At 41.2% G+C, this 27261-nt stretch overlaps 1 protein-coding gene across 7 annotated transcripts in view; it reads right to left on the bottom strand.

Annotated features, from left to right (window-relative positions):
* Positions 1 to 4543: 4543 nt before the first annotated feature.
* The window catches only part of nrip1a (nuclear receptor interacting protein 1a), a 51711-nt gene continuing 28993 nt past the window's right edge, over positions 4544 to 27261 (bottom strand). For all 7 annotated transcript variants that reach the window (XM_017491427.3, XM_053687298.1, XM_017491426.3 and 4 more), the window contains one exon: positions 4544 to 10061. In XM_017491427.3, coding sequence (XP_017346916.1) covers positions 6428 to 9721 — 3294 coding nt within the window. In that variant the 5' untranslated portion in view covers positions 9722 to 10061 and the 3' untranslated portion in view covers positions 4544 to 6427. The remainder of the gene's footprint in view (positions 10062 to 27261) is intronic.

The raw sequence follows: 27261 nt of genomic DNA, 5'->3' as shown, positions 1-27261 counted from the left end.
TGTTTAATTTCTGTTCTCCTTTTGTTTCTGCAATCAAAGAAAGCCAGAGGTTATCGTGAGTTCAAGCCTGACAAACATGTACTGTACGCTGGCGAGAGTTCACAGTCTGACCAAAGGTTACGAGAAGTTTAAGGCAAACGTAATCATTGGAAGATCAAATAAAGTGGAATCTGAAGGAGGGGTGTGTGTGTGTGTGTGTGTTTGTGACACAGAAAGCCTTCTGCTCAGCAAACAAAACCTGCACTGTTCAGCTCTCTCTCTCTCTCTCTCTCTCTCTCTCTCTCTCTCTCTCTCTCTCTCTCTCTCTCACACACACACACACATACATGCGCACACACACCACCAGGTCATATTTAACCTCTGTTCTCCTTTGAACTCTGTAAAACTGCGCGGTTAAAAGCAAGCAACAACAGTGACACATTCAAGGTCAGTTATTTCCCTTTCAATGCAAGAACAATGCATGTTGGAAGCGTTTCAGCTCCTGTTGGCCTGACTCACTGTACATGCACATCCACAAACAGATGAAAAGGTCATGGCAAGGAGAAAAATCAAAACGCAATCCTTCATCCGTCCAACATTTCTTCCCTTCACGCCTTCTCTTCGTTATCCTTCTTTTTCTCTCGTTACGCGTCCGTATCCTCACTGAAGCACATCTAACGTGATATATATGATGTCGTTTGCAAAAGGCATAACTGGGTCACGAGGTGCCTTTCATGGCGTCTGGGTCTTTGATCAAACGTGGAATATGCATGATCTGGATTATGTATGATCCCTTTTTGTTATTAAAAATAGAAGAACGGGAAGAACAGGCTTTTCCTAATTATTTCGGAGGAGAAGATGTAAATGTGCTACTGTATACACACTTACTGGCTACTTTATTAGGAACTCTATACGAATACTGAACAGGATAACTCCTTTGCTGTCAGGACAACCTCAATTCTTCGCAGCATGTCTTCTGTTTTATTGGTTCGATCAGATTTAACCCTAACCATGGTGACTGGGGATGGACATTGAAGTACACTGAACTCATTGTCATGTTCATGAGACGACTTTGTGACATTATGTGCATTATCATGCTGGAAAAAGTCATTATAAAAGGGGTGAATTGTGTCCACAAAAGGGACACCTGTGGTCAGCAGTAACACTTCGATAGCATTCAATCAATGCTCGGTTGGTGTTAATGATTCCCCACACCATTATACCACCACCACCAGCCTAAACTGTTGACACAGGACAGGTTGTGTAAATGGATTCATGCTTTTGATGCCAAGTTCTGACTGTGTCATCTGCATATCATAGCAGAAAACAGTGAGTCCATGGGTAACGCGGAACGTGACACTACCACCACCATGCTTCACTGTGTTCTCAGGGTGATGAGCAGTGCTGTGTTGGCCAAAGCCAAAATGTTTGGTCGATTTTGCTCTCATCAGACTAGAGAAGCTTTTTACTTATGTAATATACATGTATACTGTAATGATTTAGAATCGCAGTAGAGGATGGAGTCCCTTTTGACTCTCAAGGATTCTTCCTCATGTCGTCTCATACTTCCTCATGTTTTTTTTCCTCATGTTTTCCAACTGTCTCCTCTGGCTTCTTCATTAGGGACCTTCATCTTTATTTTATTTTTTTAAAGCACTATATATATAAAAAGAATTCATTTAATTGGATTGCATGCGCATCGACCTATATAAGTACATAAGTTAGACTTCTGTATTTAGTTCTATGGTTAGTTAAAGTCGATGGCAAACGTTTGTTTATATTTTAAATGCCATCTTTAGTGAATGAGGTTACGAAGAATAGGAATGAAAACCATACCAAACAAAATGCCTTATTGCTATGAATGCTATAAATAAAAAAAGATGTGTGGCAACTATCCAATACAATAAAACTAGGCTATGCTATAAAGGTGATAAAGAAAATAAGAATGCCATGTGTTTTACATCCAGAGAATCCTCCTCTTATTAAGGTTATCGTGACTTTTAGGACCGTGCCATGGGGACAAGGCCATGCTCGGCCTGAAAACCAGCCAGAGACCAAACTCGAGCGAAGCAGCCTAGAGCATCATAAATCATATGTATGATTTAAAAATTTCCCTCTTAAGCACAAGGGTGATTAGCTGTCATCAGTCAAGCAGGACATACTTTATATGTATTGTTCCACATCAGCAGATTCGTGCTAACAGTGCAACTTTGTTCAATCTGGCAAAAATGCACGCAAGCTTTCGTCCAATTATCTTGGGGAGGATGTGTAAAAGAAGCTCGCCACGAACATGAAGTGTGTCCTATATTTACATTACAGACAGCGTAGCATGCAGCTTTAGCACTGGAATGATTGCTTACTGAATGGATCAGTGTCGAAGTTACTTTAATGTGCATAAGGCGATAAACTAATGTTGACGTGTACAAAAAAAAAAAAAAAGCTTTATCCTGTAATTACTCATGTCCTGTAGTTGCTGATGGCCTGAATGCCCTGCCACATGCACCGTGTGTCATCGCTGTCCATGGATTTACTGGGCGTGTGCACGCTTTGTCTCGCTGATGGCCCGGGACAGTTTGGCCCTCGCTGTTCTTAGGGCTGCCTTGTCACCTGCTCTGAAGACGGAGTCTCGGGATCTCAGCAGTGCACGCACCTCCGCAGTCATCCACGGCTTCTGGTCGGAGCATCTAGTGATGCTCTTGGATACGGTGATGTCATCAGTGCACTTGCTGACGTAGCTGTTCACTGATGCCATGTATTCCTCCAAGCTGATTCCTCCAACTCGAACCGCGTCAAGACGATTCCGAGTCGTTTTCTCATTATTTAAAGATATTGTCGTTATTTTAACTGAAAATCATCTTACTTGGATTTATAAACGTATAACTTTCTTTCAGGACGTCAATATTTCAAGTTATTATCATCATCTTGTTATAGTAACTTATTATTGTGAATTAGTAACCTGTTATTTCAAGATGCACCGATTATCTTGTTATTTCAACGTATTATGTTGTTATTTTGTAGACATTGAGTGGAAATAATCAGATGTTCAGTCAAAAATAATATCTTGAAATAGTAAAGTCAGTATTATCTATCAGATAGTAACTTAAAATAAATATCTTGGCACATAATATAATAAGTCAACACAGCACAATAAGTCGAAATATCTTGGAATAATGAGTTATTAAGTCAAAATAAAGATCTACTTCGAATTTGATATCCATGAGCAGAGAATTTTTGTGATCTTTTTTTTTTTTTTTTCAAAATAAAAGATCAAAAGGTTCAACAATAAAGGCAATTTTTTTCACAGCATTTTCTTTGCTCATATTTACCAAGGGTGCCAATATTAGAGAGCACCGTATGTTGAATTAATGAGATAACAAGTCGGAGATAACGTCGTCCTGTCTCGAATTAACGAGATAGCTTAAAATAATGTGTCGAAATGTTGATCGGTATCTTGAAATAATGAGATATCAGGTTGAAACAACGAGATATTACCTTCAAAATAAAATAAAAGTCATGAGATCTGAAGAGGAAATGACCGCGCTTGTGTTTCACAAATTGTGGTTCAGGGCTTTCGTAAAGTCTGAAACTGCTTTGGCAGGAAGTTAATCCTGTCAGCGCCCTCATTCTTACATCCCCCACCCCCTACCCCGCTTTGATACACACACAAAAAAGGAAGCCATACATGCATGTGACCCAGTTTAAGAGGAAAATATATAAATGTGTATAAAAGAAAGATTATATTCAGGAAGTCTTTCATGTATCAGCTCGCTCGGTGCTCGTTGTGTTGCTGTGATCCGACAGATGCTGAACCTGAATTTCTCGACAGTATACAAGACGTCTGCGTGATCATGTGCAACGCTACAGTTGGTTCCGTCGACGTAGATACATTTATGTGAATGTGACAAAGAGGAGAAAAAAATATATATATAAAAAAAGCGAACAGAATTTCCGTCTTCACTCTATTTCCTGAGAAGAAGCAGTGTACCTTCGGGCCTGGGGCTGTTTGCTATCTATTGTGTCTCTTTCTTACCAGAATCCTCTTTACAGGTCACTGATCTGTCTTGATGCTGACCCCGGTGAAGCACAGAGCCATCTCTTCCCCATCACTTCCTCTTAAGTCTGAGTCACGTTGACCCACACGCATTAAGGTCACAACGGCGCGCAGAAATAAATAAATAAATAAATAGGCTTTTTTTTTTTTTTTTTAAATGCTTTTAGTGAAGAGGAAACACGTGTGTTAGTTTTAGTAAACCGATCACATTCGGAGATTTTCTACTATATGCAATACAGAATTGTAGTTTCAGTATGAAGTGTGTCTCTTTTGTGCGTGTATCTCACGCGGAAGTAAAGTTGTAGCAGTTTAAAATCTGGTTAAAAGTAAAAAAAAAAAAAAAAAAACATACAGAATTTGTGTCTTTAAAAACAAAACAACAACAACAACAACAACAACAACAAAAAAACAACAACGACACTTGATTGTGTCCTAATGCTGCTGCAAAATTTAGCACTTAACTGTAAATAATTATTTAATCATAATGGAAAAGCCAAAAAAAAAAACAACACATTTTTTACTTTGTGCATTTTGGAACTTTATTCAAAATCTGTGCAAGTAAACACCAAAATGAATACATTTAAAAATTATATCACAATAATATTCAATATGCTGCAGTCCAAACATTTATTCTTTGTTGTTTAAAACCAAGTTAAATCCTCGAAGCATTAAAGTAACCCATAATTGCACTGTTGCTGTACATGACTTGATTGTTTTTACCAGTTTGGTTTTCCTCTTGTAAAAAATAAAATAGAATAAAAACCAAAATAAATAGATTTTTTTTTTTTTTTGGGAAAATGTATATGCACATCTCTTTCAAAAGTTCAGATATTTTACTCCGCAGTCTTAGAATAAACAGACGATATATATATATATATATATATATATATATATATATATATATATATATATATATATGTATATATATGTGTATATATATATATATATTTTTTTTTAATCAGGCTTCATGACAAAATAGTTATGCTTAAGACTTGAATTCCTCCTTGAGCAGTAATACGTAGGAACCTTCTCATGCATCTGCATGCAACAGGCAGCTGTGGACTGTTGAATATCTGACATAACACAACATCGTTGCAGAACGGATTATTGTAATTTTACCAAGAGACACATGCAAAAAGTAGGACCAAAAAAACAAACAAACAAACAAACAAACAAAAAAAAAAAAAACCCCTCTCTAAATATGTACATATTCACACAGCCGTGACAGCCGTGCGGACTCTTTAGGAAATTCCAAAACTAAAAGGTTTCTCTTTTTCAGTCATATAAAATAGCCATCTTTCATAAAGATAAAGATTACGGTTATGTACAGAAATATAGTTTATAACAAGACTTCAAGATCGAGGGACAAAAATAACGTGTTATATTCCCATTCGTAAAATGTAAGACCATTATCATATACGTTAGCATATGTGGGGAATGACAATTGTAGCACAGTACTCCCGTAAATCACGACCATTAAAACAACACACATTCTGCACGTAACTAGAACACTCTCTGCATCTCCAGCAAGCTTGATTTGTCTTGTTTTAATGCATCTTCATCGCATAATGCTAGACATTTATGGCACATGCTGATGCCGATACCTATTCATATAATCAGATTACATCTTCATCTGTAGCTGAGCAACATGTCAAATAATTTCTAATCGAGTTTTTGAAAAAAATTGAAAATTTTTTTGTACCGTCATCGTCATATAAGGATATTGCAGAAATCTCTATTCTTGGCTTGGTGCGATGAAATGCTGAGTCATTTGTAAAGCACTTCACAAATTAGTAAAAAAAAATAAAATAAAATAAAAAAATCGAGTAAAATGAATAAATAAAAAGCCATCAATACCAAATGATACAAATCACATATCATGCACATACTATATCATGTTTTTTATACTGACGAAAAAATGAAAAATATGGGCTACGTAAAAAGAACTGCGTACTTTTGTGCAGCACCTCCCGAAGAAAATACATATTTGCTTAGGGAAGTTGCCGGGGGGAAAAAAAAAAAATAAAAAAAATAATCAATGACATAACCTGTAGCATAACACTGCAGCATAACTGACTATCAAAACTATCAAAATCCAACAATGGAGGAAGTTCGATTAGGAAATGTTAGGAGATATATTATCAGGAGCATGTCACAAACATTTTTTTTTTTATAGTTTTATATTCAACAGGTTTAAAAATTCAAATCGGAATACTAAGTATTGTTTGTTTGTTGTGTGTTTGTTGAAAATCATCCAGGTAAGAAATGGCAAGAAATTAAGCACTGATCTTACGGAATAGAGAGTAGACAACGGTTTTCTTATTAACAAACAAAATGGCAATACAGAGAAGCAAGAAGAATGAAGAACAAGAAATTTTCTTTCCCGAGCAGTCTTCTTCATGACTTCTTGAGCGACCCGTTGAGATGTGGTGAGTCACAGCTATGAGTCCCGTTGTGATGTGGGTTTTGTTGTAAGTGTACTTTGAGGTCAAAGGCCTCAGACTCATCTTTCTCTTTAATCTGCACTCTGCGAGGTCCTGACTTGGCTTCAAGCTCCACTCTGTCCCTAACCAAATGTGCATTGCTCCTCTGGAGCATATAATACAAAATAGGGTTAGCTTTAGTCAATCGTGGAGAATCCAGGTGGCAGTCTTTTGTTTTATCACCGTTCACAAAACCAGTCAGGTCACGTTTTGACCTGGACGAATCCTGCTGAACATCGGAACGAGACTCTACTCTGTTTATTCCTGCTGTTGCTGAAGGTGACTTGCCCTGGTTCAAGGTCTGGTGAAAGCTTTGAAGCTCACCGTTGTTACATGGTTCTTTGATTGTACTCCCATTTTGGACTGGACGTTCCAGCGAATTAAATGTACCCCTTGACTGAGACAGTTCCTTCAAACAGTTGTCTGAAAGAAGTAGCTGCTTCAGGACATTGAATCCGCTATTGTCGTTACGCAGCGATTCACACGGTGGAAACTTAGCTGGCGGACTGTCTGCATGCGGTGGGCTGGATGGGTGACTTGATTCTTGAGACTCTGGAATTGCAGAGGTTGAGCAATCGCTATCACCCTTTTGGCTGCCAGAACTATTACACATTCTCTGCTGGGTCACTTTAACATGGTCCTCTGGTTTAACTGAAAATTTCCTCTTCTTAGGGATGGTTGGTCCCTGGTGATGATCTACTGGTTCCTCTTTAATGCATCCCTGATTTGAGTGCGCTAAAAAGTTTGGCTTTAGGTTTCTGGGCTTCTGATGGAGGAGATGACAAAGAAGACCATCTCTAGGGACAGCCACTGGGGGAAGTGGCTCTTGCTTTATACTTCCCTGATTGAGAGCGTGGGGACTCTGCCTGTGTGACTCTGCTAATTTGTTTTGCCATTGATTTGGTACTTTTTCATCATCACACATTTCATCTTCTAGAGGCTCGGTTTTGACTGCGAGATCTGTTGAGGTTCGGTTCAACGCATTGTGGGATTTTGAATGATTTTCTTGCTTTCTGGATTCTCCCTTTCTCTTATTGCCAGCTTTTTCTTTTTGAGATTTATTCCCCAAAAGAAGCTGTAGGACTGTACGCCTCTCAAGGAGATTTTCAATCTCTGAATTATGTTGTGTAGATTCTGCCACAAGAGAGTTTACCGATTTCACATGAGGGGTGTTGTTTTTCTGAACTGGTACAGCAAGCTTTTCTAACAAAGTTGAAGACTTTGAAGTTCTAAACTCTTCGGCTTGTCTTTTGACTGGAGGCAGAGGAGCTTTCGGTGTGGGGGAGCTGGCAGCATTTTGTTTTCCGCACTGAGCTAAATTTTGTAACAGTTTACTAGCACTAAAAGCTCCTTCTTTGACACTTGAACCACTTGCAAGTGGTTTATTCTTACACAGATCCAAGGGTACTGACTGTGTATGAGGAGAGTTATAAACACTGTAAGGAGATGCACGGATGTTACAATCTCTGCCTTGGGAAAATGTTGGCAGTAATTTAGGACTTCTGGTATTCATTCTACAGTTAGGGCTAGGCTCTCTTGTATCCTTACACTGACCTGGATAAAAAAGTGCGTGATTACTTGTTGATGCACTACTGACCTTAGGTAGGATCTTAGGCTGCAAATCTGGATTATCAGGGGCTTTGTTTGTCTTCTCGATGTGTTTTTGATCAAGGAGCAATTCCAAAAGGGTAACCTTGTGGTGGGGTTTAATCTCGGAACAAGCGTGTAACTCTTTGGGTTCTGTAGGTAATTTTAAAGTTGGACTCTCTGATGTCCACCTGGTTTTCAGAGACTCTGTGACCTTGTCTAGTGCAGGTGAAGATGAAGAAAAGAGTGGTGTTGAGATGTTCACTTTGTTCTTCAAAGAGAGGTCGATAGGAGAGCAACTGGAGCGAGTACTCTCAGCGTCACTGCTATCTTTCGGTAGACTGTTGGAATTTGAGTGTTCGCTGTCCGAGAACATAGGAGACCCCCGACTTGAAAAGACGCTGACGTCCTCCTTCAGGTGATCCTGAGAAATAAGTCTCTGTGGTGTGTTGTGGCTGTTGAGAAGTTGAAGAAGCAGACTGCTGCAGTTCTGTGAAGGCCTGCCATGCCTTTCAAAAGGTCTGCGCTCCCTGAAGGGATGTGTTCTCCGCACTGAACCCACCGACCTACTTTGTCCTGTACGTAGGCTTTGACTTTGTCTGCTAGAGCTTGTTGGCATTTGAGAAGGTATCCCGTTTTTGGTCTGTAAGGAACTTAGTCCATCATTGTTCGTCTGAGATATTGTAGGCTGTTTCTTTTCTTGAATTTGCTGTGTGGCAATGGCTGCAAGCCTTTCACTGGCAGATCGCCCAGCTAGTTGAGCTTTAAGTGCATGTTCTCTGGAATACTGCTGCAGGTGAGCCTCACTCGAAAGCAGCAAGGCCAGCTGACTGCAGGCCACACTGGGTTTTGGCGAAGGAGCCGGACTCGACCTGATATTTATTAGACTGGCTACAGCTTTTAGACGCTCAGTGCAATGAAGGGATTCTGACGAGGAGGACCGAGCACTGCACTGTAATGCTCCTGGAGACTTTGATAACCTTTCCTGGCTGGGTTGTCGGTGGTGGTACATCTGAGTGCTGGAATTGTTCTGCATCGTACTGTTTCCGGCCAAACGTAGACCAGATCCATCAGATCCATGGCCATGCTCTGGTATCTTGTCCTCTTTATTGGGGTTACTGCCTGAACTGGATGCCTTCTGTGGTGTCAAGTTTTGTACAATCTGCTGTGACAGGGCCACATTTTGGAGCCTTGTGCTGAAGTTTTGAAGCAGACTTGCCAGCAATGTGCTCTCTCCTTTACATTGCAGTGCACCATTCAGGCCACCACAGTGTTCCTGTTTTCTCCCATTGAGCTCAGAAGAAGGCATGGACATTTGTCGCACTTGGCTCTCATGTTCAGTCCAGACTTCAGAGCGAAGCAACCGAGCTTTTTTCACATGATGTGTTGACCCTCCTTGGGGAGTTGTTTTGTCCTGTTCCTGCTGAGCGCTATGCTTTGGCAATGTAAGCCCTGGTGTCTCTTTGTTCCTCTGCTCCTCGTTGCCTTTTTCAGCCTCACTCTGTTGTGTTGCTGTGGCACTTTGTGCTCCTGCTACCCGATGCATGAGTAAGCCTTCCAGATATGTTAGAACAGCAGAATCCTGGTGTGTCTCAGGGCCAGTCTCTTCCCCATGAGTCATGTTCAATATTATGGTCCCTTCTATGGATGGCCACCACAACAGAGAAGAAAATTTTTCAGATAGTGTCCACCAAGAGATCCAATGGCTTTTGACTTCACAATATCGGTTGCAATTTTACAGGGTATTTCCCTGTCACAGAAGAAGTTGCGCAAATATGTTCATTTAAAAGAAAAAAAAAAAGAAAAATAAAACTACAGCAGAGATACGACCGCAGTCATGCGATTGTGACTCTTCTGAGTTTCCATCTTAGTGGATGTGTAACAAGTTTGCTTCTTGGGTACCAACTCATGCACCTGGCCATACCATGACTTCCTGAACGCAGGCACTGTTGGAGGTGGTCCTGTATGATAAAAAAGAAAAAAAAAATGATAAAATGGATCTATATATTTATATATATATATATATATATACACACACACACAGAGAGAAATTGTTCAGTATATAATAAAATAAAGAATGTCCAAACATCTACAAACATCATCTGTTGGAAATGAAAAAGAAAGTCCAAGACTGATTTTTTTTTTTTCTTATCAGGTTGGCTAGCAATAGTTTGTTGATGCACAATGACAACTGGAGAAGGACATTAAGCATGAAGTCAGCCCGATGTCAACTCACGCAGAAGATTATGATCGAGGAATAACCTTGCTCACGCTCTAAGAGGCATTTGATCAGTTCTGTCCTTCTGCACATTAAGCAAAAACAAGAAATTGCGGGAGCATTGAAGGTTGTGACAGAACTCTTGCCAAAATAATCACACAGCTGCCAGGTCAGAAGTTGGCTCGTATTTAGATTCTACATTCTTGGTTTCTCCACCTCCCACCCTCTTAAACATGGCGGTAGATGGATTGGTGACTCTAAATGTCCTGCTAATTTTACTTGAATATAAATTCTAAAAAAAAAAAAAAACAACAACAAGTAATATAGCTCAGCAACCACAGCTACCTCTAATTGGAAGCTTTGCTGGCTTTGCTTTCCAGAAACCATAAAGGGGAAGGAGATCTCATGACCTTGTCAAGAAACTGCTCCATGAAGCAGTGGTGGCAAGTGTCACAAGCCACTAACAGCCTCGAAAACGAACTGAGCGGCCTCGGATCCGGATCATTTTGAAAGCACAGCTAATCATCTTCACAAAGTTAGACTTCCAGAAAGGGATATTTTTAATATACCTCAATAGATTTTTGCCTATCCACTATATACACATAAAACATCAGGGTTTCATCATGTACTTTGTAGTGAAGCACTCACAAAGAGTTCTAGTTGAAAGAAAAAAAAAAAGTACATCTTGGATTTGCCAAAAGATACATCTCTTTTATTGATTAAAATAAAGCACTGAGTGTCAAAACACTGCTGCTAGTGATGGAAAGGGCGAGGTAATTCTTGTTTTTTCTCAACTGGCTTCTTTACGCATGTTAACACAATGTGGACGTGTGAAATCGTCCTCCATTATTCACACACATTCATGCAGATGTGACACACACGGGACTAAGTACAGGTTCCCTTCGGGGCTCGTGTTTGGTTTGAGAAGATATTTTTAAGCGCGTCTTTCCAAGGTCTGTACAGCATATCTAAAGTGGATTTTAAACATGTTCCTGCCACATTAGGCTAGAAAACAGGGCTGTGCAGAAACCCTTAGACAGGCAGATCCAACCAACAGTGGCAAATACAACCGACTATGTTCAATAGAAAAGATTAGTAGGTACAAACAAAAATAATAACTGCAATAACAGTAGGGTTGGTCAAACTTTCTGTAGAAAAGGGTCAAGAGTGTCTGCAGGAGCATGTCCTTTCGAGACTGGGCAGGAGTAGGATTAAACTTCAAGACGGATATATTTAGCCAGCTTTAATGGCTCTGCTCTACAATGAAGTATAAATGAAGTATAACACACACACACACACACACACACACACACAAAACTCCCCAAAAAACTCAATGTGATGACACACATACATAGTATTTAAACACAATAAACACATACATTATGATTGCTCACTGGAGCGTACATGAAAATAACGTTGTAATCTGACAGACAGCAGCCGGGGCCTTTTATTTATACTTCAATTATAAATCATTTAAAGTTCTTCACATAATAAAGGCAATATATACAGAGAAAATCTCCGGTGTATGGATGATATGGATGAAAATTCGACATATACTAGTATAGTATCATTTATGTATACATTTCTACATGGAGGAAGCGGATTAATGTCGTTTCCTGAACGTACTGGATAGATAGTAAACACCAGCAGTCTGGTACTTATATGCATAATTCCATTTCAAACATGAAAATATGCTGTAGTTTTCTACCCAGTGATGTTTAATCCATTCAGAAATGTTAAGCATTTTAAGATCGGTATCAAGAGGAAAAGAGAATCCAAGGAAAAATCCGTAAACTGACACTGGATGTGTGTTCATAAATGTGGCTGAGCCGAGGTTATCGTTGAAAACCCTGGTTATTTATGACCCTGTATTGGCTGTTCTATTCAGGTCTACGACGTCATTACATTATCACCATAAGAGATGAGTGAAGACATGCCTGAACATGTATCCTGGGGGGGGGGGGTAAAAAACTCCTTGCAAAATTGAGCAGCCTGATATTAATGGAAAGGGCTTGATATCCGGACCGGATCCTTCATTTGTCAAGAGCAAGGTTGAAGATTAATTGACCCCGGGGAAAAAGAAAAAAAAAAAAAAAAAAAACACGTAATAAATGATGTCCACGGTCCAAAAATTGTATTCCATTTATGCAATTTAAAATGCATGATGAGGCAAAAGAGGCAGAACCTGCTCCCGTTTGAAGTCAAGGTCGTTCCCTGAGCCAGAGCTGTTTGAGTTGATGCAACAGCTGGCGTCCATACAAAGCATTAGGCCCTAATAAAAAGTGACAAACCTGCCCTTGCTTTTGCGCATACACATCCAACATCTGACAACTCTTTGCTGCGCAGATGTGGCCTCAGCATTAGACGGGAGCTTGAGGTTGGCACGGCTCGAACATCAACACAGCAAGTGCGCTGCTTAAGCTCTGCTTGCACGCCGGAGCTGCAACAACACATTCCTAAGATAACGTTTCATGACTCAGTCAATCATGGCACCTCTCAAACTGGGTCACTGTGACCTACTTAGAAAGAAGCATGACGGGCATCACGCTCTGCCATTTTCCAGCTGGAGTCCTTCATTAGTGCTCCACCAATCAGGCTGGAGTTAAAGGCATTAGTTTGACCTACATTGCTCATCCAAAACGGAGGAATCTGCACACGGCCCGAGCGAAACAAACAGCACTGTTTTCAGAGTCGTGTCAGGAATTACAGCATGACCTTAGAACCGGCGGAGTATTGAGAAGCGTAGATAAGCGTAGTTTATCTGCTGTATGAGAAATAAAACACAACAGGCTGTGCTGTTGTCGAAAAATAATCAACAAGCGGGCGGTGTGATGCGGCCTGACGAATCGTATAGTTATAATCATCACCCTGAGGTTCATTATTTTCCAATAACGCACCACACCTGACGTGCTTTATTCCTCTTACGCCACAGCGATTTTTGACAATGCTTAGAGTTGTTTTTTTTTATTTTATTTGGTAAAAAAACGACACTTTTTATCCATTATCCATGCTGTAGGGCCTTCACGAAACAAGTTATTTCCCGTTATCGTTTACATCACAGCAGCTATAAACCGTTTAATCTGTCTTGAAGTTAACACGCAGCTTGTAACGTCACAGAGAACACGAACACGCATTTACATCTACTATATTGTCTCGTATAGCAGGTATAATCGGTAGAATTTCCATTTCCAACCCTGAAGCTTGTTTTTTTTTTTTTTTTTTTTTTTTCTCTGCTCATGATATTCAACGCTAGTGACTGGCTTCCTGTAAATTCATCCTGTCAGTCAAAGTCAGATCTGAATCGCTACAAGTTCCCGAAATTTCTCTTGTTCCTCACAAACCTTTGTTGGCTTGTTTCAGCACGTGGTTCCCGATAATGTTTTGGCTCTGGTAGGAAGTCATGGGATTTGAATTAGATCTCAGAGTGTCTCAAAAGATACTACATTCACATTGTGTACTTTGTATTAGTCAAGGACAAACCCCGGACGATAACAGCCGAGACGCAGGATAAGCGAAATATTTTCAGCTAACTCCTAAGTGTCTGTGGAAAATGGCTCAATTTCCTTGGAGGAAAATTTTTGCGCTAGCTGCAGCAACCAGAATGGGACTATTAGCCGATGATTATTGCACAGACCTGTGCTAAGACATTAAGACCCGGGCTATGTGAACCGCTAGGAATGGGCCTGAGAAACGCAATTACTGACCTGCCATAGAGAACACTGGAGAAAGATGTAATAACATCAAAAATGAATACAACTCTCTGTGGATTGCTGGGAGAAAATACAGTTATAAATAAAATATAACTATACACTGTGAAAACGTCCGTAAGACAGCAACTAGGGTGTATTGGCGAGAATCGTTAACGTGAACAACCTCTGGAAAAAAAACAAAAAATCCAGATAATAGTCTCTGACAATGTGCAAACAATAAAATACGGTGTCTTTATCCCCTCTGTCATTAACCAGAGCCATTACGGCCTAATAAACGGCAGGATAGTTGTTATTGTTATTGGCTCGACGTGATGTAATCAGACACGAGACAACTCCGAGCCAACAAAATATTGACTGCCTCAATATTTCCAGTCCATATTATTGGTCACTGTGGGAATCTTATGCCAAGCTGAAAGCCTAATAGCTTAATAGAGACAATTCAATGTTTCATAAACACAAGCACTCGAAGCTACACCGACTTTTTTTGTTGTAGTTTCTGGTGTATGAAAAGATACTTACCTTATACAAATAAAATCTTTTGATCTGACAAAAAATTCCCCGTGTCGCTCTTTACTGTAAGAGTAGATAGCGATCAGATATTCATAGAGTTCAACCCAAAGCTTATCAGACCATCAACTTCCTCTCTCTATACGCTAAATAAACCCCGTAAAGACGGCTGTTGCCTCTGCACATATATTCACTATTTAATCACACATAAAACTTATAAATTATAAGGTTTCATATATACGGTATACCTGTTTACTATATACTAACGTAACGTGTATATACAGCGGGGGAAATACGTATCGAACGCGTCGACATTTGTTTTCAGTAAATATATTTCCAGTGAGGTTATCCACGTGAAATTTTCACCAGACATCAGTATTAACTCACTAAATCCACACGGATAAAGAAATCCGAACGGTAAAGTCCATCGATGAAGTTACGTGTAATAAACGGGAATGACACGGGGAAAAAAGTACTGAACACGCTAAGTGAAACGTGTTTAATACTTTAGTGGAGAAGCCTTTGTCTGTAATGACGGCTTCCGGACACTTCCTGTTTGAAGAAATGAATGGGCCGCAGTATTCAGGTGTGATTTTAACTGATTAACTGATAAAAGTAACCGACAACAATGTGTAGTATGAAACATAATCTAACATACCTTAGTGTTCTGTCTGTCTTCATTTGATTCAACTACGGTTGAAGATGTACAAAATTAGAGCCCTAACCCCTAACCCTAAGTAAAAACTTTGGGTGGCATAAAATATGGGAGGTATTTTGTGCCGTAGACCGTTTCATTTCATCCAAAATAGAGAGAAATGAGCTGAATCCGTAACGTGTCGTACAGCCGCAGTTCCTTTTCACATTCGAATCGTGTACAGGGGGATTGTTTCGTAATTTTATTCGATTCTTCTGAAAAATTCAACCTGATGTTTGCCAACACGCGATTGCTGTTGTTTACACGTGTGGGGGCGGGGCTTAATTTCTAAGCCTGAATAATATAGACATCAGGTTTATATACAAGGTAGAGCCCTTATTATATAATTAATTATACAATGACATCATTATTAAAGGTCTAGATTCTAGAAAGATGAAATACGTTCAAAGATCACAAACCTCACCTTTAATGAATCACAACAAGGCCTTTATATAAATTCTATTGTCTATAAGTAAACAGCACACTTTTGTAACTCAAATCAGTTCCTCAGCCAGATGTTCAATGTTCAGATGTTCAGGTGTTTGATCTTTGCTGTATTTCTACCTGCCCTGTCTATGCCATTTTTGTTGGGGATCATAAATCTATCACATGGCATTATCAGTCAGTCAGTCAGTAGGTCTTCTTAAGTGATCTCTGAAATTCGTAGAAGTCTGGATACACTTTCCCAGTGCTCAGGCTCTCACAGGTTTCTCACTTTTCAGGCTCAATTCTGGGCCTGAAAAAAACGTAAACGGAAGCTTTAAAACGAACTAAAGTCAGTCTGTAACTCATCGCACGGCCTCAGTCAAAACTTCAAACCCCCCCCCCCCACACACACACACCCTCCCCCTCCCCCCGCCCCGCCCCGCCCATCTGGGGTGGAGCTTAATTTCCGGGCCTGAAAAAAATGTAAACTTCGAATGTTCAAACTAGGCAGATGAATTACATGCGACGCGTTACTACTAGAATGTAAACAGCACACTTTTGTAACTCATTTCAGTTCTTCAGCCAGACGTTCAATCATCCCAACACCAAGTATAAAGACCTACCATGATGCTGAGCGTTGATGCCAAGAACAGGTACAGTGTGGTAATCAATTTGCTCTGCAGGCTGGAAGGCAGGTCTGAATACTAATGTCTGCACAGCACCCCCTCTCCCTCAGTTAGACACTCTCTCCTCTCTCTCTCTCTCTCCTCTTTTTTTTTTCCTTCTGTCTTCCTTTCTGGGCTTGACACCTCAATGTGCCCCGATCCAGAGCAGTAGCCAAAGGGCAACAGCTCGTCCTCTGTGCAGATAACCACTGCCACTAATCAAGTGTGTGTACGTGTGTGTGCGCGCGTGCTACAGTATGGGATTAGAGGGCTTGCTCAGTGCAACTCAGCACAGAACAGCAGCTAAGTGCTCGCACAACAAGGTCACCATTAAACCTGCAGTAACCCTGCCACTGCTTCCCGTCTCCTGCCCACACACACACACGCACACACACAAATTGCCCATGCACACACCGATCCTAACCCTCATTTCACTTTTTCAAGTGCGCGCAAATCTCCGCCGCCAATCTCGGCCGGGTCAGGATAATTCATCATATTTTACTAGTGACGGCTTTCCACCTCGCCTGAATGATATTGCATCCTGGCACGGTGACAAGAGCAAGGCGCAGGCGGGTTCCTCTCCGCCTCTGAGGATGCTCCACTGCGTCGCCACACACTCGCTTTTATACTGCTGAAGTGTGTGTGTGTGTGTGTGTGTGTAATAGAGGAAGTCAGAGAGGTGGGCTACGGCTGTTTCACTATGCTCAGGGATGAAAGCTTAAGCCAAGCTGAGACGCTCGAATGGACACGACAGTTATTGCCCGAGTTCGCCCTGCAGCACTTAGCAATCCCTACTTTCTCCCACTCTCGTAGCGAAAGAGAATAAAGCGCAACCTCCTAGCTGTCTCTATAACGCGGTCGATTCATATAAGAGCACGAAATAGCATTTGGAGTCATTAGGATTTCTTTTGCTTGCCCATGAAAATGACGTAATCATCAAACGACCTGAAAACGTTTCCGGTTTTCCAGTATTCAGTATTTCAGGACGCATCCAGCATATAAATCTTCTCGCATAAATAATGAACGTGACACGCCATAATCAAATATTAACTCAATCCCTCAAGATTATAGACTCAAATGTACTCATTTATTAACTGTGGCAAAGTAGGGGTGATGAAGTGAAGCTACTGTTACCGCCCTGAAGTGTTTTATTCCTCTTACACCATAGCAATTACAGTATTTCTTCATCAGTGAACAACACGTCATACGTTTTACTCATTATATAGCTACATTTAACGTTGTGCAACGTCCATGAAGCACTTTAGTCTCTGTTATCACTTACGTACACTATATAATAGCAGATTATATTTATTATTTATTATATATAGCATAACTGTTACAAATAAACCTCCTGTAAGAACTCTTGGAACGTCAGTGCTGAATTTAGTGTTAGACTCCATTTCCCAGAATGCATGTCTGCCTACAAACCTAGCCTCCATCGACTCCAATTCCCAGTTCACACACTCAAGTTCATGTGATTGCTGACTGTAAAAGAGTGCTGCAGGAGTGAGTCCTAAAACCCGGGGTGTGTCTCAATCAGCTCCCTAGGTGGTGAATCAGTATATCGTGTACACGAGCTCAGGCGCTGGTGGATCGGGTGGTAGAGCGGGTCGTCCACTAATCGTAGGGTTGGCGGTTAGATTCCCGGCTCACGTGACCCCACATGCCGAAGTGTCCTTGGGCACTGAACCCCGGTGCCAAGTTAGCGCCTTGCATGGCAGCTCTGCTACCATTGGTGTGTGAGTGTGTGTGTGTGAATGGGTATCAGTGTAAAGTGCTTTGGCACTGTTAAGGTTAAAAAAAAGCACTATATAAGTGCAGACCATTTACCATGGTAAGAACCATGACTCACCGGGACACTGATGAGTCCTCGGCGACACGACTACGTACTCGCGCTGTAAAGCATCCGCGAAAACGTAAAAATATCTACGTATATATTTGATATAAATTTGCTAGCTTAATCATACGCGTTTCTGTCATAATACGTCAAGCAGGACCGTAGGCAAGCTAGTGGATTATTATTGTTTTTTTAAAAATCATTAAACACTTAAAAGTCTTTCGACTCAAACAGATCGTATACAGAGCATCAATGAAGTTAAAAATGGCCAACATAAGAAATCATTTGAGAGCTACAACAACGATAACAAGCTGCTTATGTTTCTAGACGAGTTCGCCCGCCATTTATTTGTCAATTTTTTTCAGAGAACGTGACGTCATTTCCAGTAAGGGAACATAGTGAGCATCGATGCTCCCTGGTTTTCGTGGTGCATCGTGGGATTGTGCACTGGAAGGCCATTGAGACAGCGCTTAAAATGGCCGACTCTCTGATCTACTGAACTACGGAGCCGGTTGAGACGTACCCCGGGAAATGAGTTGGCATTTTATCACTTCCAGCTCCAGCGTCCCGAACTCAGTGGGTTTTTGGCTAAATGACTGAAATAAGGTCTGTGAACGCAAGCTCAAGACATTTTCATGTTTTATTCTACGACATAAAATACATCAGCGATACCCCGCTCGTGATTTTTTTGTACAGCTTGTCATGAAGTGGTTAAATGGGACTACAGAGGCTGTCGAGGACATTAAACGTCATGGACAGGAAAACTCATCGACTACGTCCTCCCGCGTTTATGCTCACGCTCTCGCAAACTATTCCAACTTGTAGATTTATTCGTTCATAGCATTATCCAGTTGTAGTGTTTTTAAACGTGTGAGAATGATAAACTTCTGTGGGCCACAGAGCTTATTTTCTACAATAATCCAAAAGACAGTGGACAAATATTATTCGATTTTTGTCGAGGGAATCAGGGTGATGCTAACTTCCGGGTTGGTGTACAAAAATACGTCATCCCTGCAGCACTCTATTACCACCACACTATACTAACCCGACTCGAAGCTGCCACTGTTGGGCCCTTGAGCAAGGCCCTTAACCCTCTCTGCTCCAGGGGGCGCTGTATCATGGTGGACCCTGCGCTCCGACCCCAACCTCGCGAAGAAAACAATTTCACTGTGCTGTAATGTATATGTGATCAATAAACACTCGTTATCATGTTTGCTTGCTCTGGTTTTGACCCACGTCGCCTTCTCATTTATCGATGATAGTTTTGAATACCTGTTCTCCTTACAGAAAAATAATTAACAATTGCACGTTTGTTCGTTTTTTTTTTTTTCGCATCTATAAATGTACAGTGCGTACGAGGCAAGTCCCTGTGCGAGAAACGTTCACGTACGAGATCAAGCACTTTAATCTAAAGCTTTGCTTTGCCTCGTGGTTGAAAATTCATCAAAACCTTTCTTTCCCAATCAGAATTCAACAGAGCTGTGCTAGCTAGAACCATCTTTTCCACCATGTAACTGGGACATCCCTTTTTTAAAAATGTATAACGGACATGCATTTTTCAGACACGTTTTCGGACATCAAGAGGCGCGCGGGTCACCGGCGTTAGTCATCTAAACATAGAAACTGGAATATGAAACATTCAAATGTGGATTTTTACTTATGAATATGTAAATACGATTGCCCTAGATTGTCTGTTATTCCACTATGGAAAGACGAGTCTAGTTCACAACACGCAGTTGTGCATTTGACAGGAGACGGAAACACAATGTCCTTATTCTGTCAATAAGGACACAGCCAGAGCAATAAAGGGTTACTGAGTACATAATGAGCATCATTATCACTCCCAGACAGAGGGATATGACCTCCATGATGCTGTTTCCTACTCAGCAGGAGGGTGCTGGTGAGGAAACAGAGACTGACAGAGAAAGAGAAAGAAAGAGAGAGAGAGAGAGATCGACATGCAAATGAGGGCGAATGAAAACAAACGAACAAACGAAAAAAAAAAACGGGGGCTCAGAAATAAACTGCATTGAAAATTCCATTCTCTACACTCTAGCACGAGAAGAAAGAGAAGAACTAGGGCAAAAACACAATTTGGTGTGTGTTGTGTAATGCGCCCTTGACATGTTGACATCGGGTGACACTTTGTCACCGGCCACCTGGCAGATCTTCCACCTTCTCGCGACCTCCGGTGCCCTAAAACGCCAAGCCCCTCCTCCCTTCGCCCGACAGGCCCCTCCCCCTGCTCGGGGAAGGTCGAACGGGTCAGCGTGTCCTCATCTGTAATCCACTGCCATTCGTCAGCAGCCAGGGCCGGGGGAGGCAGAATCGCGACGAAGGGAGAATGCCCAATTAGGCAGCTGTCACACAAAGCGGGGGCTGTAGAAAGCCGGCTATAGAGGTAGGGAGGTAGTGAGGAAAAAAACATCCCCTGCTGTCTGCCGAAAGGACGAGCAGCTGCGAGTGCCAATAACAGCGACATGTTAACCATTTCCACCCGAAAGGGCATGGAGAGCGCGTGAGGTTGCTACGTTCACTCCTACTTGATCTGGCTCGTAACAAAATATTACAACCGGTGTCACGCTCGGCTGCTCAGGAACCTGGCTCGGGTTCCAGCACCTCGATCGGGTCCATGCCGGAAATGCATCCGCGTGTATTTTTTGCGGAGTGCGTGTGGATCTATTCGAGTCAATCACACACGCCAGAGAGATATCAGAACCTGTGAGAGGAGTGTAGCACCCCTGCGCCCCCACCCTCCCATCCACAAATAAATAAATAAACAGACATAAATAAAAAGAACACACTATATTTTCTCTGAAAGTAGTGCAGCTGCAGATCACAGGTTTATATAAATACACTCTTTTTTTTTTTTTACCATTTCTATAGTAACAACTCACTCACGGGGACTTTACCTGGGTGAAGCTCCACATAAACGAGCAACAAAAACAGTGTAAGTGTTTGGCGAAGGAGTCTCCAGTCTCAGTGCTTTGTACGATTCAGGAACTTCAAGAGAGAAAACCAATAGAGGCTGATGTCAGAATAACTGTTTATATCTGCTATAATGTATAAGTGGGAACGGGAACTGGTTTTTTCAAGGACCGACGTATAGACGTAATTCTAAATGCATTCTAAATACAAATAAACTGCAGTCGTGTAAAAAGTAAAAACACTTCTGGCGGTACTGTTCTTTAAGAATAATGGTACCGAGTGCCGTAGCTAATCACAGCTCTGCCGATACTCTGCGCAATAACTGCGCAATTGCGATTGTGACAAGAAATTAATATCGAGTAACTGACATTTCGGATACGCCATGGCTGAATGTTCTGTTTTTTTTTATGCTCCGCTAGCGTAAATAGACGCCGAAGCAGCTACACTCACTTAATAGCTAGCTAGCTAGCTCTCATCGATTTGTACATTCCTGTTAAAGGTGTTTCTGGTGAAATCAGTGTCCGCTCTTCTAAATTACATTCACTGGCAGAATGCCTCATCCAATGAAATCCCAATCGGACGTACACGACGTACGTTTACGTCATTTATACAAATGAGCGTTTGAGGGTTAAGGGCGTTTGAGCAGCGGTGGCAGCTTGGCAATGCTGGGATTTGCACTCATGAGCTTCTGATCAGAAGTTCAATGTCTTAACGTAACTCTTAGAACGCTGCTCGACCAATCAAATTAGCGGACTGGAACTAACTGGTGTATAATGGAAATGAATCAACTTCTGGCTAGGAACAGTAATTCAGCTTCATCACACTACTCTGTCGCTGATTATTTTCCTATAACACAACACTCCCAAGTCTTTTACTCCTTACATGAAGGACAGGCAATCTGCCAAAAAAATTCACCTTCTGCTGTACTTTTCAGCATTCCCCCACCCCCCACCACCTTTTCTTCACTGTCGCAATCCCTCCTGTTTCTCTGCCATCCCCGGAAACAGCCAGCAAACTACAGTTACCGAATATTACAAGTTTTAATCAGAGATAAATGAGGCCCTGGAAGGGAGAGGGAGCTGACTGTGGGTTGAATAATCTCCCCATTCTTAATTAAATGACTGAAGAAAAGCCAGCACATTAAAGGAAAGAGAGCGCCTGGGTCCCCTGCCTTCTCCCTATATGGGAGAGAAGTTAATAAGACAGCGAAGCCTCCGCAGTCATCAAGAGCCAAAATCAGGCGCCAGAAGAACAGTGAGTTTTCAAGGATGTGACCGAGCTCAGACAGAATAGGGCTGAAGGCGAGTTAGATAACGGCACTACTGTGAGACTGCAACCGAAAGCGCCACTTTATTATAAAATCAGAGACGACGAGCACGAGTCCGATCCTATGCGATGCGTAAATCACGCAACCCGGCCGAAACGCTGGATCGTTTTCTGTTTAAGAGTAAAGGAAAAAAAAAAAAACGAGCCCGCGGTCTTCCGGAACTTTTGCGTCTTACGAAGTTTTCTTAAAGTGAGGCGGTGGACGTGGTGAACAATGAAAAATTGCTCCGTCTCGGATAAATACTCGGCTGAACGCTGAAGTACGTCCTTATATTTTTTTACTCGAGTTAAGCGTTAAGCGTCAGCACGGTCTCTACGACGTTTTCAACCCAACTACATCTCAAAAACCACACAAATAGAACTGAAACTAGCCCTAAAAAGTCCTGACGCTGGACAAGGAAGACACACTTTTCTTCTTTTTCTCAATCTTCGCCAGGGTAACGAGGTCACCGCGGTGGGCGTACGATTCCCGACGTACATTATCTGCGATACGCCTTATCGTCCGCTCCTTAAGCCACTTTTCCCTCTCCAAATCTCCACAATTTATCTCACAACAGCGATGGTTGAGTACATCGTAGATACACTGTCTGCGCTTACACTGTTTCCCCCCACAGCCTGTTGTTCGTGGAAATCGATTCGCTTTTAAACAAGATCTTAGTAGCTGCGTACTTTTTTGTCCTCGAAAATCCGCTCTAAAAAAACAAGAAAAGAAAAGTGAACCTGGCAACCCTGGCCACAACATAAACAATCGTGTCTTGCGGAAATGATTCGGCATTGGGACTTGTTAAAGTTGCGTCTTGTCACAGATTGATTACAAAACCAGGTGTCGCTTCACACTTGCAGGTTCACGAAGATGTATTCTGCCAAGATTTGTGTCCGATGGAAGTTAAACAGCAGGCTCACAACTTTCAACCAGTAATACAGGATGTTATTCAGTTCCTACACCAATCGAAATCCCTCCCCGGGAGTTGTACTCAATAGACGTAACGGGTATCGACGATAAGCGCAGCCCTCTGAGGATCACAATCGAAAAAGTATCGACTCAATCACGCACTAATTTTAGTTCGCGATCGTAAATTAGTGCCTCTTTGACCAAGGAAACATGGGAAGATATTAGCTAAGTCTAGCTAACAACAGCTTTATTGGTAATCTCTGAAACGTTAACTAGCATGACGATACCTACCACGATACAAACTAGCTGAACGCTAATAGCTAGCTGTGACAATACGAACCTGCCGTGATCAACCCGGCGTGTGCACGGTAGCAGACAGATCAAACCCGGTGATCCGTATTAGATCTGATCCTCACTGTCACATCTGTCAACGTTCAGATTTGTTACTTCTTGAAGCTACCGTATACGACGCCTTGAAGCTAAATAGCACATTTAGAAATAAATACATTACGGATGTAGCGATGTAGCTGGGAAATGTAGTAAAAAGTAGAAAGGAGAGGTTTTTCTTTTGAAAAAGTTTTAATACTTATAATATAACGGTAACAAAATGGTGCTCAAAGGGATATAGTTCTTCCCTGCTCATGTTTTTTTTTTTTTTCCAAGACTAGCTAAGGGTTTGAGACTCGAGGCGCTAGCATGGGAGAAAATATCCTTCGATATGCAGTTTGATCTAATCGATAAAGTATGCCAAACATTTCAGATGCTTCTGTGCCACCGCTTAATACCGGAGTTAATAACACATGCAAAGTTAAAGTGTTTTAATTCATCCGGGGCGCTCAAGTATTAGCCGTGACAACGACACACATCTGTTTTCGAGTTTCTGGGAATTCCATGTGGGAAGAACGCTCAGATTCGGGTAGTGAAAGTAAATGTGTAGACAGCTTGTTTTTTTGGGGTTTTTTTGCGAGTTCCTCTTTTAAAAATGTCTTTTTCAGCTCGAGGTAACATGAATAATAAAACACACATCCGAGCATCTGAAACTTAAAAAGCTGACAGCCGTTAAAAATCACAGACGTGTTCGTCATAGCAGCGGCGCGTAAATTTATGGGGTGTGTTTCCTCATGAGGAGATAAAACGAGTGGTAGCAGTTCTACGATCCTCACTGGATGGGTTACAAACGACAAATTCTTGTGTATAGTAGCAAACAGATCGTACAATTAAGGAGTAACAAGACCTTTTAAAAAAAAAAAAAAAAAAAAAAAACACATTTTTTTTGTTTTGAAGCTGACGACTTGTAAAAAGTATTTGAGCATAATAATACATAGGCACATGTCAGTTTTTCTATATTTGTGAGGACCTTCCATTGACATCATGATTGCTGAAGCTAATCAATGCTATGCTACACCTAAACCTCGTCCAAACCTTAACCTCGGTAACCAAAAGCTCCACCAAAAAAATCATCATAATATTTTTTTTTTTAAAAACAAAGAAAAACAACAGTAAAATCACTACATTTTGTGAGGACATTTGACAATATCCTATCACTGACTACGTTCACATGGACGGCGGTGATCTAATTATTGACCTTATTCTGAATAAGTCAATATTCTGATTAAGGTGTTTACATGAGTCGCTTTTACAATACTCCTTTCATGTTCCTGTTTTACATCTTATAGAACATAGATCGAGTAACACCACACGTCATTACGTCATTAATAAACTGATAGTTTACGAAGACATTCTTGAATATTTGGAAATATTCGCTCATTCATACACCCCATATACGTACATACAATACATCGTACAGGATCGGGCCGTTTACCACAATATGCATATATGTAAATATAATCGTAGTTAGTTAGCAAGATTGGCTAAGCTATTGAGCTTCCTAAATACTGTCTTAGTAGTTAGTTAATTCACCTGATGTAGCTGTCCAGGGTTAACAATAATGTTATATTGTGTAATTATACAAGTAGCACGGTTGCTAGGTACCTATATAAAGTTAGGCTAAGTGATTTGTTTAATTGCATAATTAAAACTAACTGAGTTGGCTGTGTAATATCTGTAAAACAACCTAGCTAACATCAGATAAAATTCAACCATTGAACCATTACATAAGCTTTGATACAGTATATTTGATATAGCTCTACCCTTCACCTACATGATTCCTTTATCAGAGTTAGCATGTAGCCAGGACAGTTGACTAACTAGACGAGTGTTGATCCTCATGGGTGGGTTCCCATTTCCTAGCTTGGCCTTCTCACAGTGTCTCTGTACTGCTTTCCTGTCCTAGAAGAGCTGACTACACACTTCTCAGCGCTTTGACTTTAAATAATAATAAGCACTTTTGAAGGACTTAAAAAAGACAAAAGTAATGAAGGCATCTCGGCAGAGGTAACTCAGCCCTCGCCATAGACGGATGGGCAGGACGAGGCCTTGCAGTGGCAGTGCTCGCTCTCACCAGCGCTAATTAGCACAAATGAAGCAGGATTAAGAAGTTAATGGGGGGTAAATGGCACGACTCGCAAAGCTAAACGAGTCAGCAAACTTTAGGGGGGTCGTCTTCTTGTGCAGTGTTTACACTATTGCAGTGACGCTCAGCCATTTTGTCTGGCTTTGGAATCTGTTGTCAGTGTACAGGTGCATCTCAAAAAAATGTAATATCGTGGAAAAGTTCATCGTTTCCCGTAATTTAATTCAAAAAGTGGAACGTTCATATATTCTAGCTTCGTTACATATGAAGTGAAATATTTCAAGCCTTTTTTTGGTTTTAATCTCGATGATTATGGCTTACGGCTCACGGAAATAAAAAAAATCCTTTATCTAAAAATATCAGAATAAAGAATTTATAATACAGACATGTCGACCTTCTGAGGAGTATGTTAATTTATGCACTCGATACTCGGTCAGGGCTTTAATCCTTTTTCAGGAATTACTGCGTCGGTGCGGCGTGGCGTGGACGCGATCGGCCTGTGGCACTGCTGAGGTGTTCTGGAAGCCCGGGTTGCTTTGATAGCGGCCTTCAGCTCGTCTGTATCGTCGGGTCTGGTGTCTCTCGTAGATTCTCTACGGGGTTCGGGTCAGGCGAGTCGGCTGGACGATCGAGCACAGTAATACCACGATCAGCAAACCAGTTACTAGAAGTTTTGGCACTGTGGACAGGTGCAGAGTCCTGCTGGAAAAGGAAATCAGCATCTCCATAAAGCTCGTCAGCAGATGGAAGCGTGACGTGATCTAAAATCTCCTGGTAGACGCTGCATCGACTCTCGACTTGAGAAAACACAGTGGACCGACACCAGCAGATGACATGGCAACCCAAATCATCACCGACTGAGGAAACTTCACACTGGACTTCAAGCAGCTTGGATTCTGTTCCTCTCCACTCTTCCTCCAGACTCTGGAACCTTGATTTCCAAATGAAACGCAACCTTCCCCGTGATTGTGGTTGTGTACTGAACCAGACTGAGAGATTAAAGCCTCAGGAAAGCTTTGCAGTTGTTTTGAGTTAATCCGCTGATTAGAGCTCTTCTTCTCAGGTCGACATTTCTGCATCGTAAATTCTTTATTAGAATATTTTGAGATACTTGATTTTTGATTTCCGTGATCCGTAATCATCGAGATTTTAAAACAAAAAAAAAAGGCTTGAAATATTTTACTTTACGTGTAATGAATCCAGAATATAAGAAAGCTCCACTTTTCGATTTACATTATGGGAAAAGATGAACTTTTCCATGATATTCAATTTTTTTTTTTTTTTTTTAGATTTTTTTTAGATCCAAACGTCTCAAAAAGATTTCCATGATAAATTGTTACAGTCAACCTGATATGAAAACTCCTATCTATACACCTCTATCTAACACATATAACACATGTAGTCTTGTTTGCTGTAACCTGTGTGTGATTATGTAGTATAATTATGTGGAATTCTGGGAAAACCCATCACATGTAACGTTTTCTC

Source organism: Ictalurus punctatus, chromosome 17 (genome assembly GCF_001660625.3).
Source record: "Ictalurus punctatus breed USDA103 chromosome 17, Coco_2.0, whole genome shotgun sequence".
Lineage (NCBI taxonomy): Eukaryota > Metazoa > Chordata > Actinopteri > Siluriformes > Ictaluridae > Ictalurus > Ictalurus punctatus.
Note: the sequence above shows the minus strand (reverse complement) of the source record. Positions and strands in the feature narration are given on the sequence as shown.